The 19,295-nt window shown below is 51.2% G+C and overlaps 1 protein-coding gene across 1 annotated transcript in view; it reads left to right on the top strand.

The window, feature by feature from the left end:
- The first annotated feature begins 8,788 nt into the window (after positions 1 to 8,788).
- NFE2L3 (NFE2 like bZIP transcription factor 3) overlaps positions 8,789 to 19,295 on the top strand; it is a 75,035-nt gene continuing 64,528 nt past the window's right edge. The window contains exon 1 of the mRNA XM_075315349.1: positions 8,789 to 9,526. Within this exon, the coding sequence (XP_075171464.1) occupies positions 9,044 to 9,526 (483 nt within the window). The 5' untranslated portion in view covers positions 8,789 to 9,043. The remainder of the gene's footprint in view (positions 9,527 to 19,295) is intronic.

Raw genomic sequence — 19,295 nt, 5'->3', positions numbered from 1 at the left:
TTCAGTATCTACACTGACGAGCAAAACGGTAACAATGTTTTGACCTTTTGACTTCCAGGCTCCATATCTCACCATACACTATATTGAATGTGAGACTACCTTAAATTTTATAGACAATCATCTTGGCTATCTCATACATAAATCAGACTTGCAACTATTTAGCATATGCTTAATTATGCAGTTTCTTGTCATGCTACTGTTTTGCTCTTAACCCCTTCATGACCAAGGACGTACCGGTATGTCCTGCTGATCACGGGGGCATAGGACGCTGTTTCCCCGCGATTGCCACCAGGGGCACGGCTTACCCGTCAGCCGAACCCCAGCCCTCACATCCAGGGATGGTATCCGCGCCATCCCTTACTGTTTAACCCCCTAAATACCACAATCAATATCGATATTGGCACTTAAAGGATTGGGCGACGAAACACGCTCCCGCTCTCCTTTGACTGGGACTTCCGCGATGTAATCGCGAGGGCCCGATTGTTGTCATGGTAACCCAAGGTTGGCATGACAACCTCCAGGTCACCTGACTACGGAAAGTACTATGGGGAAATGTCCTATAAAGAAGCTAAGTAATAAGGAAACATAAAAAGGGGGGAAAAAAAAAAAATCAGAAAATAAAAAAAATATTTAAAGTTATATTTGTGTAAAAAAAATAAACAAAAAAGTACACATATTTGGTATTGCCGCATCTGTAACAACCCAATCTATAAAACGGTCACACTAGTTAACTCCTTCAGTGAACACTAAAAAGAAAAAAAAAAAAACTGTAGCAAAAACTGTCTTTATATCACAAAGGTAACAAAAAAGTGGAATACAACGCGATCAAAAAGTCATATATAAGTAAAAATGGGTCCCACAAAAAAACAAGCAATACAGCAATGTAAAAACTGTTTTTATTCCCATAAAATAGTTTTTTATGGTGTAAAAGGTAAAAGTGGCAAAACATAACATTAAAAAAACTATATAAATGTGGTATCACTGTAATCATACTGACCTGATGAATAAAACTGTCTTATCACTTTTCATGGTGAAAGGCATTAAAAAAAAAAACAAAAACAAAAAACCTATTCCTGAGTTACTGTTTCTTCTTGATTCTGCCTCACAAAAAGTGGAATAGAAAGCGATCAAAAACTTTTATGTGACCAAAAATGGTACCAATAAAAACTCCAACTCATCCTGCAAAAAGCAAGCCCTCACATGATTCTGTCAGCAAAAAAATAAAAAAAAAAATAGCCTTCAAAGTTCAGTGATATAAAACCCCCTTTCTTTTGTAAAAAAAACAAACAAAAGTTTTTTAGTGTGGTAGTCTCCAATCCTAAAAAAACTATATAAATCTGGTGTCGCTGTAATCGTTCTGACCCAAAGAATAAAGCCGCCTAATCACCTATATCACACAGTGAACGGTGTAAAAAATAAATGAATAAAGCCAATTCTTCAACCGCTATTGATATGACCATTCTGCCTCCCAAAGATTGCAGTACGGCGCAGCTCCCTCCTCAAAAAAGAAATCCAGCAAAATCTGATCTCCCAAATCCAAATGCCCCGTTCTCTTCTGAGCCCCACAAAGTGCCTAAACCAGTTAGCATCCACTAATTACAGCGCTCCTTCCCTTCTCACTTTGTATTGTGCCTCAAAAGTAGTTTTCAACCACATATGTGGTACTGGTGTACAAAGGAGAAATTGCACAGCAAATTGTATTGTTCATTATCTCCTGTCACTCTAGTGAATTTCAAAAATTTGGGGTTAAAGCAGCATTTTTGTGGTTAAAAATATATTTTTTCATTTTCACGGCTCAACGTTCTAAAATTCTGGGAATCACCTGGGGGATCAAGGCGCTCACCACACATCTAGATAAATTCCTTAAAGGGTTGATGGGTATTCTGCGGTAGTGAGGGCAGACCTGCTGGGTATGATGGGGCAGTGAGGGCAGACCTGCTTGGTATGATGGGACAGTGAGGGCAGACCTGCTTGGTATGATGGGACAGTGAGGGCAGACCTGCTGGGTATCATGGGGTAGTGAGGGCAGACCTGCTGGGTATCATGGGGTAGTGAGGGCAGACCTGCTGGCTATTCTGGGGCAGTGAGGGCAGAGCTGCTGGCTATTATAGGGTAGTGAGGGCATACCTGCTGGGGATGATGGGGGTAGTGAGGGCATACCTGCTGGGGATGATGGGGGTAGTGAAGGCAGACCTGCTGGGGATGATGGGGGCAGTAAGGGCAGACCTGCTGGGGATGATGGGGGCAGTGAGGGCAGACCTGCTGGGGATGATGGGGGTAGTGAAGGCAGACCTGCTGGAGATGATGGGGGTAGGGAGGGCAGACCTGCTGGGGATGATGGGGGTAGTGAGGGCAGACCTGCTGGGGATGATGGGGCAGTGAGGGCAGACCTGCTGGGGATGATGGGGCAGTGAGGGCAGACCTGCTGCTGGGGATGATGGGGGTGTGAAGCCCCACAGGTGTTGTGTCGGTGCATTACCTTCAGGGACTCCACTCGGCTGGATCCTGTCACTGGTAGGAGATCTTCTTTTAGGATTGTCGTGACGCCACTCTCAGAATTGCGGTCAGTGGGGACCGCCACTGCAGATTAAGGGATGCCTGGGGCTGATGGTGGGTGCAGTCGGTTGTAATAGCCTCCTGAGAGTGAGGCGAGCCCCAGGGCCCTGTGTAGGTGTGTAGAACCACAAGGCGCAGAATAACTCCACACAAGCAGGATGTCTTTCAGGGGTTTTACTCACAGTTGATGGCAGGGTGAGTAGAAAGTCTTTTGACATCTGTGATATGTGAGGGCTGGCAGTGAGGACCTGGTGTATCTCTAATATGTCCCCTGAGGAGTCAATGTGGACGAAACGCGTCGGGACGGTAACAGGGTCAGCCTAGGGGTCCAACCTTGCATTAGATGTGGACCGTCCTTGTTAGGACGGGAGTTTGGGGTGGCAGGTAATTTGTTGTTTTATGACCTCCTGATTGGACAGGGAGAGTGAATGCCGGACCAGCATACTGAACCCAGGAATCCAAAAGGAGAGACTGCCTGCCCCCTATCTGTGGAAGGATTTGGTGAGACCATTCCTGCTATATGCCTAACATTTCGTTTATAAGTGTGGTATCTGACCGCTGTCAGTATCATATAACAAGTGATGCAATTTTCTGTTAGGTATATTTAGTTTTTTATGCCTTAGTTTTTCTATTAAGTCGGACCAATGTCCGTACTCTGGCATAATTAATTTGTGTTTGTTTATTACGTTGGTATGTTTTTTTGTTTTTGAACCAATTCGGCTATATGCCTAACATGTTTATCTAATAGTGATATCTGACCACTGTCAGTACCATGTATAAGAACATGATGAATTTTTGTTAGGTATATTTAGTTTTTATGCCTTAGTTTTTTCTATCAAAATTGGACCAAAAATCCATATCTGGCATAAACATATTGTGTTTGTTTTTTTTTGTTGGTTTATTTAGTTTTTTGAACTAGTGTGTTCACTGTCTTTGAATCAATTTGGCTATATGCCTAACATGTACCAATAATGCGATATCTGACCGTTGTCAGTACCATTATAAGAACATGGTGAATTTTTGTTAGGTTTATTTAGTTTTTATGCCTTCGTTTTTTCTATCAAATTGGACCAAAAATCCATATCTGGCATAAACATATTGTGTTTGTTTATTATGTTGGTTTATTCAGTTGTTTTTGAACTAGTGGCTTCCACCATGATATTCTAAAAGCGGCATGAAACGGGCACGCACGGATTACACATGGTGAAGGCTTTGTGAATTGAGAAATTTTTTTTGAGGGAGTGGATTCCTCTTTTAGAAAAATTAATAAAGGATTTATTTTAATGCTCTTAACTAAACTTCAAACTTGTCAAACTGGGAACTTCTATGCTTCTTTCTTTACTTTATGTGGATTCCTCCTCACCAGGGCTTGGGCCTGTAGGGCTGCGGCACCTGTTGCTTCCTTGACCTCTTTCTTCGTCTGTGGTAGTCTCATCAGTGGGTTCCTTATCTGTTCTTTCTCTATCTCTGTCTTTCCTTTCTTCTTCCGTGTCTGTTTCTTTTTCTGTTGAGACAGCAGGTTCACTGTAGGGATGTCTGGGACATGGTGTAACATCCAATGCATACCATCCTCTTTCTCCTTGGTGCATGGTGAATTCCACTGAATCTCCCATCCTTAGGTTCCTTCCTGGATGTCCTCTAGGCAAATGGGCTCTAACGTCTCTTCTGTTGACAAAAATGCCTTCTTTCATACCAGGTGCTACTATGAAACCGTATCCTGATTTTAGGCTGAAATCTTCTACTACACCTCGACAAAGTGGACCTCTGACCTGGGATTTGGCTCTTCTCAAAAACCGTTTCTCCTCTAAGTCTCTGGCCGTGACTTCATCTTTATTCTCTGGAGACTGCGGTGCAGGGGAAAACTTTGTTCTGCTACGGCGCCGTGTCCTGCGGACTGGATTCTGCGGGGTACAGCTTACAAGCTCCCAGGTGAGGCTTTTGAGCAGATCTTCTTCAGCGGAGGGTATCGGGTCTTCTTCGTCCCAGCGGGAGTATGGCAACATCTCTGGCTCGGGGTATGAATCCACTGCTGATGGCTCCGGAGTCAGCTCCTCAGCCTTCTGGCCTCCCCTCCCCCTTAGTTCTTCTGAACACTCCTGTCGTGGCAGTGCTGGGGATGGACTTTCATCAGCAGGCCCGGGCGGGGGACTCTTTCGCGTGGTTGCTGCAGGAGTCGCCTTGGGGGTGTGCGGAGGGAGCAGATACCGGTCCACCATCTCCTGTGGGAACTTGGCCTCCAGGTCAGCCTTCAGTCTCCAGTATTCGGGGTCCGCACCTATCAGGGACTTCCTAGCAGGGACTTCCTTGGACTGGGGAGCGGTGTCTGCTCTGGCCTTGCAGGCCGGGGTAAACAGTGGTACCTTCTTGTCTTGGCGGGCCGCGCCCTGCATGGCGGCGGCCTGGTCTTGGCGGGCCGCGCCTGACATGGCGGCGGCCTGGTCTTGGCGGGCCGCGCCCGACATGGCGGCGGCCTGGATCAGCGTCGCTGTTGCAGCTGGCGTCTTAGCGGGCATCGCTACTGTGGCCGGTTCTTGGCGGGCCGGGCAGGGCATCGCTGCGGCGGCCTGAATTGGCGTCGCAGCTACGATGGGATCTGTGCAGGCTGGGCGGAGCGTCGCTGCGGCGATCGGAGCTTGGCGGGCCGCACCTGGCGTGGCTGCGGCCTGGTTCAGCACCTCGCCTGCGGCGTGGATGAGCGTCGCTGCTGCGGTGGGGTCTTGGCGGGCCGGGCCTAGCAAGGCGGCGGCCTGGGTCAGCGTCACACCCGCGGCATGGATGAGGGTCGCGGTGGCAGCCGGTTCTCTGCGGGCCGGACTTGGCGTTACTGCAGGGACCGGGTCTTGGTGGGCCGAGCAGGGCATCGCTGCGGCGGCCTGGGCTTGGCGGGCCGCACCTGGCGTGGCTGCGGCCTGGCTCAGCGTCGCCGCGCCGGGCGCCTCTTCAGGGACCGCGGGCGTGGCAGCAGGGGTCGGGGCACTCGTGCTGGCAGGGGCAACACTGGACTCACCCATCGGTGGCACCATCGGGGTCTGAGTCGTCGCCGTCCGGTCTGGCACTCGTCGCGTGGCTCTCCCCTCATAGGCCTGAACCGCCGCGGTCATTTCCAGAAACTCCGTACGTCCCTCCCTGATCTGCCTTCCGACCCTGGCCTCCAGTTGATCGCAGAACTCGGCAAGCTCCCGACACCACCAGGCAGCGGAGCCTGGCTCTGGGTCTCTGTGTTCAGACGCCATTTCCTCTAACAGCAGGCTTCTGGCTCCCTTTCTGTCCCGACGTCTCTGAACGCCTCCGCTCTCATCACTTGCGAGGTCAGGACTCTGCAGGGGATCTCTGGGTAGCCACACCTCTTCGTGGGCGGTAACTTCTCCCAGCGCGGGCTGCTGTTGTTTTTCAGCGCGCTTTTCATGGTGGCAATATGGCGGCGCTTCCAATTTTTCAAGCGGACCACCCAGGCACATGGTCACCTGTCTGAACAGGTCTAGTCCTTATCCTGTTCGTGACGCCAGATGTGAAGCCCCACAGGTGTTGTGTCGGTGCATTACCTTCAGGGACTCCACTCGGCTGGATCCTGTCACTGGTAGGAAATCTTCTATTTGTCGTGACGCCACTCTCAGAATTGCGGTCAGTGGGGACCGCCACTGCAGATTAAGGGATGCCTGGGGCTGATGGTGGGTGCAGTCGGTTGTAATAGCCTCCTGAGAGTGAGGCGAGCCCCAGGGCCCTGTGTAGGTGTGTAGAACCACAAGGCGCAGAATAACTCCACACAAGCAGGATGTCTTTCAGGGGTTTTACTCACAGTTGATGGCAGGGTGAGTAACCCGGGCGTAGCTGGGATGAACCAGGCTGGAACCAGGTGTCCTTCAGGCTGACTGATGAGGGTGACTACCGACTCGCCTTCCTTAGCCCTTGGTGGTTTGGGGTAACCCCGACTTTTAGTCCCTATGGGGGTCACCCAGGGAAGTTGCTGAAGCCTCTCTCCCCTTCGGTTGCCGTTTGCTTGTCGCCTGGACCAGATCACTCCAGCTGCTTGCCTCCTGTGAACTATGGGCCCTAACTGTGGCTACGTGGCTGCGGCTTTTGGGTGTTGTGGTGTGGGCTTTGAGGGCCCCACACCGGCAGGTTTAGCAAGGAAAGGTAGATCTATCCCCGCTCCGGGATCTGCCGCCCGTTTGGGCCTGGTACTCCCTAGCAGTCTCCTTACTTCCCACTCCGTGCTCTCTCTTTAGCTGAAGATGGATTTCGGGTAGCACTCCTAGGTGACCGTTCTCCCCCGTCGGTAGCCACTGCGCGGGCGCTGTTAGACTGCAACAGCCCCAGGGGTCTGCTCTCCTCCGAGCTCCCTGGACTCTGCACTAAACCGGCTCACTCCTGGGACCTTCACTGCTGCTCCTGTCAGAGCTCCACTTCATGCTCCTCACTCCTCCACACTCTGCTTCAGACTGTTCTCTTCCATCTCTTTTCCCTTTTGTGCCTGCCTACGCCACCTAGCAACCAGGCTCTCCACCACACCCCTTGAGTGGAGATGGAGGCTTTTGGCCCCCTCCACTATTCCAGTGGAGGAGAAGGCTTTTCCCCCTCCTGGGATCCCCAGGGGTCCTCACAAAGGTACATGTGTGAGACCTGATCACTATGCGCCTGTGTAGTCACACCTCGGTCAGCCTTCTGGATTACCTGTATTGTACTGTCCCCAGCATGGGTGCAGTACTCAGTGGTGCCTGACCAGGTCAGGGGCGCCACAGGGGCAGTGAGGGGAGACCTGCTGGGGATGATGGGGGCAGTGAGGGGAGACCTGCTGCTGGGGATGATGGGGCAGTGAGGGCAGACCTGCTGGGGATGATGGGGCAGTGAGGGCAGACCTGCTGCTGGGGATGATGGGGGCAGTGAGGGCAGACCTGCTGGGGATGATGGGGGCAGTGAGGGCAGACCTGCTGGGGATGATGGGGGGAGTGAGGGCAGACCTGCTGGGGATGATGGGGGGAGTGAGGGCAGACCTGCTGCTGGGGATGATGGGGCAGTGAGGGCAGACCTGCTGCTGGGGATGATGGGGCAGTGAGGGCAGACCTGCTGCTGGGGATGATGGGGCAGTGAGGGCAGACCTGCTGCTGGGGATGATGGGGCAGTGAGGGCAGACCTGCTGCTGGGGATGATGGGGCAGTGAGGGCAGACCTGCTGCTGGGGATGATGGGGCAGTGAGGGCAGACCTGCTGGGGATGATGGGGGGAGTGAGGGCAGACCTGCTGCTGGGGATGATGGGGCAGTGAGGGCAGACCTGCTGCTGGGGATGATGGGGGCAGTGAGGGCAGACCTGCTGGGGATGATGGGGGGAGTGAGGGCAGAACTGCTGCTGGGGATGATGGGGCAGTGAGGGCAGACCTGCTGCTGGGGATGATGGGGCAGTGAGGGCAGACCTGCTGGGGATGATGGGGCAGTGAGGGCAGACCTGCTGCTGGGGATGATGGGGCAGTGAGGGCAGACCTGCTGCTGGGGATGATGGGGGGAGTGAGGGCAGACCTGCTGCTGGGGATGATGGGGTAGTGAGGGCAGACCTGCTGCTGGGGATGATGGGGTAGTGAGGGCAGACCTGCTGCTGGGGATGATGGGGGGAGTGAGGGCAGACCTGCTGCTGGGGATGATGGGGCAGTGAGGGCAGACCTGCTGCTGGGGATGATGGGGGGAGTGAGGGCAGACCTGCTGCTGGGGATGATGGGGTAGTGAGGGCAGACCTGCTGGGGATGATGCGGCAGTGAGGGCAGACCTGCTGCTGGGGATGATGCGGCAGTGAGGGCAGACCTGCTGGAGATGATGGGGGCAGTGAGGGCAGACCTGCTGCTGGGGATGATGGGGGGAGTGAGGGCAGACCTGCTGGGGATGATGGGGCAGTGAGGGCAGACCTGCTGCTGGGGAATCGGATGATGGGGCAGTGAGGGCAGACCTGCTGCTGGGGATGATGGGGCAGTGAGGGCAGACCTGCTGCTGGGGATGATGGGGCAGTGAGGGCAGACCTGCTGCTGGGGATGATGGGGCAGTGAGGGCAGACCTGCTGCTGGGGATGATGGGGCAGTGAGGGCAGACCTGCTGCTGGGGATGATGGGGGGAGTGAGGGCAGACATAGGCAGCAGCACGTGTGGAGTCCTGTCCTCTGCCAGTGCATGGCTCGGGGCGCTCACACCTTCCTGTCACCCACCTCCTCTCCTCAGCTCCTCCCCTCGGCTCTGCCCACCGCCCTGCCTGCCTGCCTGCCTGTGGGAAGTGCAGCCATGCCCGGCATTGTCGGCGGCTGTGTGCACTGATGCCTTTGTGTCTGGCAGTGGAGGAGCAGCCGGCGAGCTCTTTGTCTTCTCCCGGGTGTAGGGACCCCCCGGCTGCTCCCCGCTGCCCGGTTATGCCCGCCGCCTGCATCCTGTGCCCACGGCCCCTGGCAGCAGACTGAGCGGTACCAGAGGGCTGCTGGGAAGTTTCGTCGCCCCCTCGGCCCGGCAGGGATACAATGAAGGATCTGAAGAAGTATATGACAGAAGGTCTGCTGCAGTTCGCCATCCTGCTGAGCCTGGCCGGGGTGCGGGTGGATCTGGACTCCTACCTGCCGCCCATCAGGGAGATCATCCTGGGCTCCAGCTCTGCCTACTCTCAGATCCCCTTTCACAGCTTGAGGGACACTTGGGAGGGGTCCAGCCTGCACCCCAAGAGCCCAGACCTGGACTCCTTCTTCACTGCCCGGAGGCTGCTGGACGAAGTGAGGGCACTGGGGGACACACGGGTGCCCAGGACTGAGCTCAGCGCCTGGCTGCTCCACACAGTGCCTGCGGAGGATGCGGAGCCTGGCAGTGCCCTGCTGCCCACAGGCTCCACTGAGGAGGGCACCGACAGCCCGAGCCACAGCGAAGGCCCGAGCCAGCCACCTGCCGGCAGCAGCCATGCCAGCCCCTCACACATTGGCACAGGTGCCACCCCCGGAGACTATACCAAAGAGGTAACTAAGGGCAGCAGCCGCCGACATGATCCGGGTCCACCAATAGAATGATTTGTCGCATGACTCGTGCGACATTTACCCTGTAATGTGATGTGTCTCCTGAACAAGGTCATGCCCTGTGTGGGGAGGGTAATGATGGGGGCTGTGTGCCAGTTACACCCCCTGAGCACTGACCAGCAGGGATAGTGGAGCTGATCATCTGCCCCTAACATCAGGGTACAGAACAAACATGGAGGCATGATGTGTGAGCACCACACCCTGCCCAGACTATCCTATATGGAGGGAGCACAACCCTCATCATCCGCCCCCTCTGACTCTCCCTTTGTATTCAGCTGTTGATCCCATCCCATAATGATCAGGCTGTATCCCGGGCTGGGTTACGCTGGCGCTTGTTGTTGGCACATCCTGGGTGTAGATCGTCAGGTTAACCAGAAGGTTCAGTTTTTGGGGAGTTGCGTCACTTCTCAAACTTTAAAATCGTTGTTGCTACAAATACAGTTTATTCTGGAGTTTTTGTGGGGATCAGACAATATTGGGGGGTGCGGGTCATGTCCATCTCCTGCGCTTTATCCAGTAGAGGACAGGTGCATGCGAACCAGACCTCCCCAAAATCCAGAGCTGTCCCCACCTCCCATACATCTGAACAGCACATGTTCCCCAAATTTCTGGGAGACCTCATCATCTGGTCAAAAGTGGCCAATGTATTCAACTTTTTCTTATATGTTATTCTCGTTCTTTTGTTTTGTTTTTAAGGCTAAGTTCACACTTCAGTTGTTTTGCATCAGTCACAATCCGTAGCCTTGAGGAATTACGGAATCCTGCAAAATATTTAGCAGGAATCCAGTATTTCCCCATAGACTTCTATTAGTGACGGATTGCGACTGATGACCCTGCGTTGCATCCGCTGCGTCGCGGTCCGTCGTTTTTGACTGACCGCTGAGCGGGGAGCAACGCAGAATGTAACGTTTTTCGGGCCGTCAAAATTAACGCGCCGCGCAGGAATCCGTCGCCATCCGCCACACTTGCAATGTATGTCTATGGTGCTGGATTCCGTCGTAATCCGTCTTACGACGGAATCCAGTGCTGGATTCCGCCATGCTCTACTGAGCATGCCCAGCATGTTTGGCACGCCCACTGGGCTGTCCCAAACACAAACTGATCATGACTGATCCGTCAAAAAACGGATGCACAGCGGATGTAACGGACGCAACTGATCAGTTTTTTCACAGGATTCCTGTGAAAGGAATCCTGTGAAAAACACATCAGTTGCATCAGTTGACATCTAAGGCTAAGTTCACACATCCTGTGTTTTCAATCCGTCAGGTCCGTCAGCAACGGATCAGTCATTTTCAAGATGTCAACTGATGCAACTGATGTGTTTTTCACAGGATTCCTTTCACAGGAATCCTGTGAAAAAACGGATCAGTTGCGTCCGTTACATCCGCTGTGCGTCCGTTTTTTGACGGATCAGTCATGATCCGTCTGTGTTTGGGACAGCCCAGTGGGCGTGCCAAGCATGCTGGGCATGCTCAGTAGAGCATGACGGAATCCTGCGCTGGATTCCATTGTAAGACGGATTACGACGGAATCCAGCACCATAGACATGCATTAGGCCAAGTTCACATTTCCGCTAAAATCTATCAGTCACAATCCGCTGCTCTTGTAAACAGCGGAATCCGTTTAGCGGATTCCGCTGCTCCCATAGACTTGTATGAGCAGCGGATTGTGACTGATGATGCTGCGTTGCACCCTCCGCCCGACTGATCAGTCGTGGAACGACTGACCGCCGGGCGGGGGGAACGCAGCATGTAACGTTTTTTGAGCAGCGAGATCCGTCGGATTTCGCTGCGCATGCTCTCTGGCTCCCTGCACACGTCACCAGCTTTGGTTGGTTACCCGATATTTACCCTGGTTACGGTGCAAGGAGCCAGCGCTAAGCGGTGTAGGCCCGTAACCAAGGTAAATATCGGGTAACCAAGGTAAACATCGTGTGCTTTGCTGTTACCCGATATTTAGTCTGGTTACGTGTGCAGGGAGGCCGACACTTCCCCGCTCGGCCCCGCCCCCTCCCGCACTCCGCACATGTATGTACACACACACACACACACCTGTCCCCAGCCATGCAGACAAGCACTGACACCCTCGTCTGGCCCCGCCCCCTGCTCGGCTCCGCCCCCTCCCGCACTTTGCATGTGCACACACACACATACATACATACATACATGCACATACACACACTCACTCACTCACACATACACTCACCTGTCCCCAGCCATGCAGACCGCAGCACTTCTACTGACATCCTCAGCGCCTGGCCCCGCCCCCCGCTCGGCTCCGCCCCCTCCCGCACTTTGCATGTGCACACACACACATACATACATACATACATGCACATACACACACTCACTCACTCACAGATACACTCACCTGTCCCCAGCCATGCAGACCGCAGCACTTCCACTGACATCCTCAGTGCCTGGCCCCGCCCCCCGCTCGGCTCCGCCCCCTCCCGCACTTTGCATGTGCACACACATACATACATACATACATACATGCATGCATGCATGCATGCATACATACATACATACATACATACACACACTCACTCACTCACAGATACACTCACCTGTCCCCAGCCATGCAGACCGCAGCACTTCCACTGACATCCTCAGCGCCTGGCCCCGCCCCCCGCTCGGCTCTGCCCCAGAACTCCGCCCCCCGCACACAACGGAATCCGACAAAGAATTCTGTTCTTTGTCATCCGTTGTACAGCGTTGAACAGCGCATCAGTCACATGCGTCAAGCGACGCATGTGACTGATACAAATCAACGGAAATGTGAACTTAGCCTTACAAGCTTGACGGATGGCGACAGATTCCTGCGCGGCGCGTTAATTTTGACGGCCCGAAAAACGTTACATTCTGCGTTGCTCCCCGCTCGGCGGTCAGTCAAAAACGACGGACCGCGACGCAGCGGATGCAACGCAGGGTCATCAGTCGCAATCCGTCGCTAATAGAAGTCTATGGGGAAATACTGGATTCCTGCAAAATATTTTGCAGGATACCGTAATTCCCCAAGGCGACGGATTGTGACTGATGCAAAACACAGGATGTGTGAACTTAGCCTAAAAAACAACTGATCCGTTGCTGACGGACCTGACGGATTGAAAACAACTGAAGTGTGAACTTAGCCTAAGGTTCCACGGTCAAGGGTTTTATATTTAGTGCTCATTTTTATGGTCTTTACTAAAAGAGGGTCTGGGGGCTTGTCTCAGTCATTATTCTGTGAGCAGCGCCCCCTTTTAAAAACCATAAGAATGTGCATAAAAAAGCCCAACAGTATGGCGGGGAGAAGCGGGAGTAAGATCCGAGCACAGATTGTCCACTCCTGTCCTCCTAACCCCACCATACATGATCTATAGCTTTCCACTGGAGATTGTTTGACCACCCGCAGTCTCTCCGGACTCGCCCACACACAGGTCCCCCCCGAGCGCTCCTGCGGTCTCTATGCCGGACTCTGCCGGTGACTTATATCACCAAGCACAGAAGGATTGGTAGGCTAAAATCGGACATGGCAGATGCTCCCCCAACACCATCTGTCAGGATAGCGCCAGGAGGCCCCTATGTACAGCACTGACCGAGCCCATTGATATCCGGTAAGCTGACAGTACTCTGTGAACGGGGGCCTTTAGCGTGGTATCACCAACCCACACAGTAGCTGATCGCTGAAGTTCTGACCGCTGTGGATAGGTGATTACTGGTCAACGTGAAAATAAGCCTTCGAAGCTATCTCCACCGTCTCAGACAATTTTATTTTTATTGCCATAATACATCTAAAATGGGAAATAAAGCCACTCTGTAATGGGTTTCTATTAAAAATGTCCTATGGTTTTATGTCTGCATCTCCTGAAAAGCCATTCTGTGTAGTGAAGTAGTAGCATCATGCTCGGGTGCCCGGTACTCGTAATGACCTGTTGGATGCTCGGATGGGAGCGACTTGAGTACCCAAGTATACTGGAAGTCAATGGGGGACTTGAGCATTTTAAGGGAAAAGTTCCATTATACTCAGGTACATGAGTCGCTCCCATCTAAGCATCCAACTGGTTATTACGAGTACCGGCAACCGAGCATGGCAGTGCCCGCTCATCACTAATCCTCTGCTCTTTTCACAAGTCCGACATTCATGGTCTGAGATGGACCTCCCTGTCCTGACCTGAACTCAGTAGACTCATACATGGCTATCAGGCTTTTGGTCAATGAATATTGGATTTATGAAACGCTACAACCTTATAGTCTTAAGGCTGCTTTACCGGCAGCGACATCGCTAGCGATGTCGCTCCTGAAAGCACCCGCCCCCGTCGTTTGTGCGTCACGGGAAAATCGCTGCTCGTGGCGCACAATATCGCTAGGAGCCGTCACACGGACTTAGCTTCCTAGCGACGTCGCTGTGGCTGGCGAGCAACCTCTTTTCTAAGGGGGCGGTTCATGCGGCGTCACAGCAACGTCACACGGCAGCCGTCCAATAGAAGCGGAGGGGCAGAGAGCAGCCGAAAGAAAGACACGCCCACCTTGTTGCCGGAGGACGCAGGTACGGTTTTGTTCATCGTTCCTGGGGTGTCTCACGTAGCGATGTGTGCTGCCTCAGGAACGATGAACAACCTGCGTCCCACACCAGCAACGATATTTGGGATTAGAACATGTCAACGATTAGGTGAGTAATTTTGATCGCCAGTGGTCGTTGGTACGTTTCACATGCAACAACGTCACTAATGAGGCCGCATGTGCGTCACGAATTCCGTGACCCCCAACAACATCTCGTTAGCGATGTCGTTGCGTGTAAAGCCCCCTTTAGGCTCCGTGCCCACAGTCAGGGTTCACAGCATTTTGGATGCAGCATGCTTCAGCTGGGTCCAAAACGCTGCGATGTACAGTACAAGCACAGTGGATGGGATTTCTAGAAATCTAGTGCACTGTGTGTGTTGCTCACAGCAAAAACTGACCTCCAGTACGGCTTTCCAAGGCCGCAGCATGTCAATTCTTTGCTGCGGATGCGCATGCATTCTTTGTAGGGAGAACACAAGTGAGAGATCGCAGCGCACTGAACCCTGATCGTGGGGACGAGCAGCTGCGGTCTCCTGCGTTCTTCTGCAGAGGAGACTTACAACCCCACAGGTCAGGACCCGCCGCGTCCAGGACACAGTCCTGATCATGGGCATGTAAATATTTTATTCTACTTTTCATCGATTTTGTACTAACATACATGAATTAGGTTAGCTAGAAGTAGGGGGGAGACCATGTAATTTGACTGTAGGATCTGACTACATAGAGATTATTTGTAGTCTGTTACCATGGAGATACATAGTCTACATAGGAGCTGCATAAACAAAAAGGTGGGAAAACTCCTATTGCAAAGTACCTTTTTTTATTCATTTTAAATGTATTATTTTGGCAAAAAATATTTGCTTGCAGGTTTTCATATCCCTTACCTTTCTATAGATATTTTACAGATGTCTTTGTTTTTAAAACATAGTTTACCCACGACTAGTAAACTTCACAAGAGTCATCGGTGACATGCGAAGAGTCTCCATATAATGTGTATTGGGGCAAAGAGAGACGATGCAGTTGTCTGGAGCTATAGGAAACTGTGCGGGTCTCCATATAGTGCCTTATTTCTCCCAATGTACGTTGCATGTAGGAAAAAAACAAGTTGAAAAGACCATTTTTTTATTTTTTTTAAGATACAGGGGTATAGTACAGCTCCCTATATTTATATGCATGTTATTTTATGTATCCTTAATATGGCCGCCTGCTTACAGGGTTTTCCAATTTTTTTCAAAATTGGGAAAGCAGTAAGGATCGATATACAGTGGGTACGGAAAGTATTCAGACCCCTTTAAAATTTTCATTCTTTGTTTCATTGCAGCCATTTGGTAAATTCAAAAAAGTTCATTTTTTCTGATTAATGTACACTCTGCAACCCCATCTCCCATCATGACAAAAAAAACCCAGAAATGTAGAAATTTTTGCAAATTTATTAAACAAGAAAAACTGAACGATCACATGTTCATAAGTATTCAGACCCTTTGCTCAGTATTGAGTAGACGCACCCTTTTGAGCTATTACAGCCATGAGTCTTCTTGGAATGATGCAACAAGTTTTTCACACCTGGATTTGGGGATCCTCTGCCATTCTTCCTTGCAGATCCTCTCCAGCTCCGTCAGGTTGGATGGTGAACGTTGGTGGACAGCCATTTTCAGGTCTCTCCAGAGATGCTCAATTGGGTTTAGGTCAGGGCTCTGGCTGGGCCAGTCAAGAATGGTCACAGAGTTGTTCTGAAGCCACTCCTTTGATATTTTAGCTGTGTGCTTAGGGTCATTGTCTTGTTGGAAGGTGAACCTTCAGCCAAGTCTGAGGTCCAGAGCACTCTGGAAGAGGTTTTCTTCCAGGATATCTCTGTACTTAGGCACATTCATCTTTCCTTCAATTGCAACCAGTCGTCCTGTCCCTGCAGCTGAAAAACACCCCGATAGCATGAGCTGCCACCACCATGTTTCACTGTTGGGATTGTATTGGGCAGGTGATGAGCAATGCCTGGTTTTCTCCACACATATCGCTTAGAATTATCACCAAAAAGTTCTATTTTCATCTTATCAGACCAGAGAATCTTATTTCTCATAGTCTGGGAGTCCTTTATGTGCTTTTTTGTAAACTTTATGCGGGCATTCATATGTCTTGGACTGAGCAGATGCTTCCATCAGGCCACTCTGCCATAAAGGCCCGACTAGTGGAGGGCTGCAGTGATAGTTGACTTTGTGGAACTTTCTCCCATCTCCCTACTGCATCTCTGGAACTCAGCCACAGTGATCTTGGGGTTCTTCTTTACTTCTCTCACCAAGGCTCTTCTCCCACGATTGCTCACTTTGGCTGGACGGCCAGGTCTAGAAAGAGTTCTGGTGGTCCTAAACTTCTTCCATTTAAGGATTATGGAGGCCATTGTGCTCTTAGGAACCTTGCGTACTGCAGAAATTCTTTTGTAACCTTGGCCAGATCTGTGCCTTGCCACAATTCTGTCTCTGAGCTCCTTGGGCAGTTCCTTTGACCTCATAATTCTCATTTGGTCTGACATGCATTGTGAGCTGTGAGGTCTTATATAGACAGGTGTGTGTCTTTCCAAATCAAGTCCTATCAGTTTAATAAAACACAGCTAGACTCCAATGAAGGAGTAGAACCATCTCAAGGAGGATAAGAAGGAAATCAACAGCATGTGATTTAAATATGAGTGTCTGAGCAAAGGGTCTGAATACTTATGACCATGTGATATTTCAGTTTTTCTGGTTTAAAAAATGTGCAAAAAATGTCTACATTTCTGTTTTTGTTTTTTTTCTGTCAAGATGGGGTGCAGAGTGTACATCAGTGAGAAAAATATTAACTTTTTTGAATTTACCAAATAGCTACAATGAAAGAATGAAAAATTTAAAGGGGTCTGAATACTTTCCGTACCCACTATAAAATATAGAAATAATCATCACTATCCCCATGAATCATGTTGGCGGGTACTGGAGCTGATGGCGCCCCTTTCATCATTTACAGCCAATCTCTGGCATTAGCAGTAACAATTGTATGTGTGACCACTGTGATCAGTGATTGGCTGCAGCAGTCATGTGTCGTAGATGGGATGTTACCGCTTCTGCCCTGTAAATATAGACTGGCGGAAAGGAGGCGCTGGAGAGGTGGGGGAGGAGGGGGGTCAACAAGTAATGAAAATGTTATTAATTCAAAGCATTACCTGCCTGAGGCCACTTCTAATGATAATTCAACATACACCAAGAGCAGTGAGGGTCCTGCTCACAAGCTACAAGCTATGAGGAAGAATTAATAATAATGGACAACTCCTTTTAATGCCTCAAAAGGAGGACAACAAAATTGAATTGAGTCCTGTGGAGGATTGATGTGCTGTTCTCCCCCTCCCCCACCTAACAAGCCTGTAAAGGACTATTTCATGGCATTACTTTCTTATTCGTGAAGACCTCTCATATAGGGCATAGCTGCATCTGTTTTCTGCCTGAAAGTTGTATACATTGCAGTGCTCGCCTGGGCTTAATGGGGTTTTCCAGTAAAAGATTTATACCATTGCTCATCCTGGGCTTAAAGGGGGGTTTCCAGGCAAAAATAAATACATAAATCACTAATCTTCCTAATATAGGCCTGTTAGACCTTGTCATCAGGTGGCTGATTGAGAACGCTTTCAGTCCTGTCCTTAGCACAGGACATCTTTTTGTTTTGGCCCATGAGTAGGGCAGTGTATGAAGGGGATGGGCTCATTTTAGTTACTAAGCCCCCTCCTCTGCCTATACATCGGACATAACAGAGAAGGAGGCTGGCTTGGCGATTGACATGAGCAGCCGGCCGCCATTCACACCCTGCTCATGGTCCGGCAGAGTAAGCCATGTCCTGTTTAGACCAAAGGATCGAAAATAAAGCAGCCGGGACGAAGGATGGAGCTGCCATCTTTATATTCTTCCATTGAAAAGTGTTATAGGTAAACTGAGCAAATTAGGCTAAGTTCACATTTCCGTTGTTTTGCATCAGTCACATGCGTTGCTTGACTCATGTGACTGATGCGTTGTACAACGGATGACAACGGTGACAAAGAAAAGAATTTTTGTCGGACTCCGTTGTGTGCGGGGGGTGGAGTTCGGGGGCGGAGCTGAGGACGTCAGTGCCGCGGTCTGCATGGCTGGGGACAGGTGAGCGAGTGAGTGAGTGTGTGTGTGTGTCTACATGTGTGTGTACATGCGGAGTGCGGGAGGGGGCGGAGCCAAGCGGGGCCGTGGAGCTGAGGACGTTAATGCCGCGGGGACTGCAGGGCTGGGGACAAGTGAGTGTGTGTACACATGCGGAGTGCGGGAGGGGGCGGAGCCGAGTGGTGAAGTGTCGGCCTCCTTGCACACTGTATCCAGGGTAAACATCGGGTATAAGCAAAGCACTTTTTGCTTGGTTACCCGATATTTATCTAGGATACCAGCTTAGCGCGGGCTCCCTGCACCCCTAACCACTGTAAATATCGGGTAACTAACCAAAGCGCATTGCTTGGTTACCCGATGTTTATCCTGGTTACGGGGGCGGGGAGCCAGAGAGAGCATGCGCAGCAAAATCCTACGGATCGCGCTGCTCAAAAAACGTTACATGCTGCGTTGCTCCCGCCCGGCGGTCAGTTAAAAAATGACTGACCGCGACGCAGCGGATGCAACGCAGCATAATCAGTCACAATCCGTCACTAATAGAAGCCTACGGGGAAAATCAGGATTCCTGCAAAATATTTTGCAGGATACCGTAATTCCTCAAGGCGACGGATTGTGACTGATGCAAAACAACTGAAGTGTGAACTTAGGGTACTTTCACACTTGCGTTTATTTCCTTCCGTTACAATCCGCCCTTTTGGAAAACAGCGGAATCCGTTAACGGATTCCGCTGTTTCCCATAGACTTGTATGGGTGACCGATTGTACCAAAAGGACCTGCGTTGCTTCCGCTGGGCGACGCTCCGTTGCTTCCGCCCAGCGGGAGGAACGCAGCATGTAACGTTATTTTGAGCAGCGGAATCCTCTGGATTTCACTGCGCATGCTTTTTTTTTTTTTTTTTTTTTTATTTTGGCTCGCGGTGGCCAAACGTTCAGCTGAGCGCCCGCCGGCAAGTCACAGCGCTCAGCTGAGCGCCCGCCCGCCAGCATGCCCGGGCGCCGGCAAGTGACAGCGCTCAGCTGATCACCC

This window comes from Anomaloglossus baeobatrachus, chromosome 6, assembly GCF_048569485.1.
Source record: "Anomaloglossus baeobatrachus isolate aAnoBae1 chromosome 6, aAnoBae1.hap1, whole genome shotgun sequence".
In the NCBI taxonomy this organism is placed as follows: domain Eukaryota; kingdom Metazoa; phylum Chordata; class Amphibia; order Anura; family Aromobatidae; genus Anomaloglossus; species Anomaloglossus baeobatrachus.
Note: the sequence above shows the minus strand (reverse complement) of the source record. Positions and strands in the feature narration are given on the sequence as shown.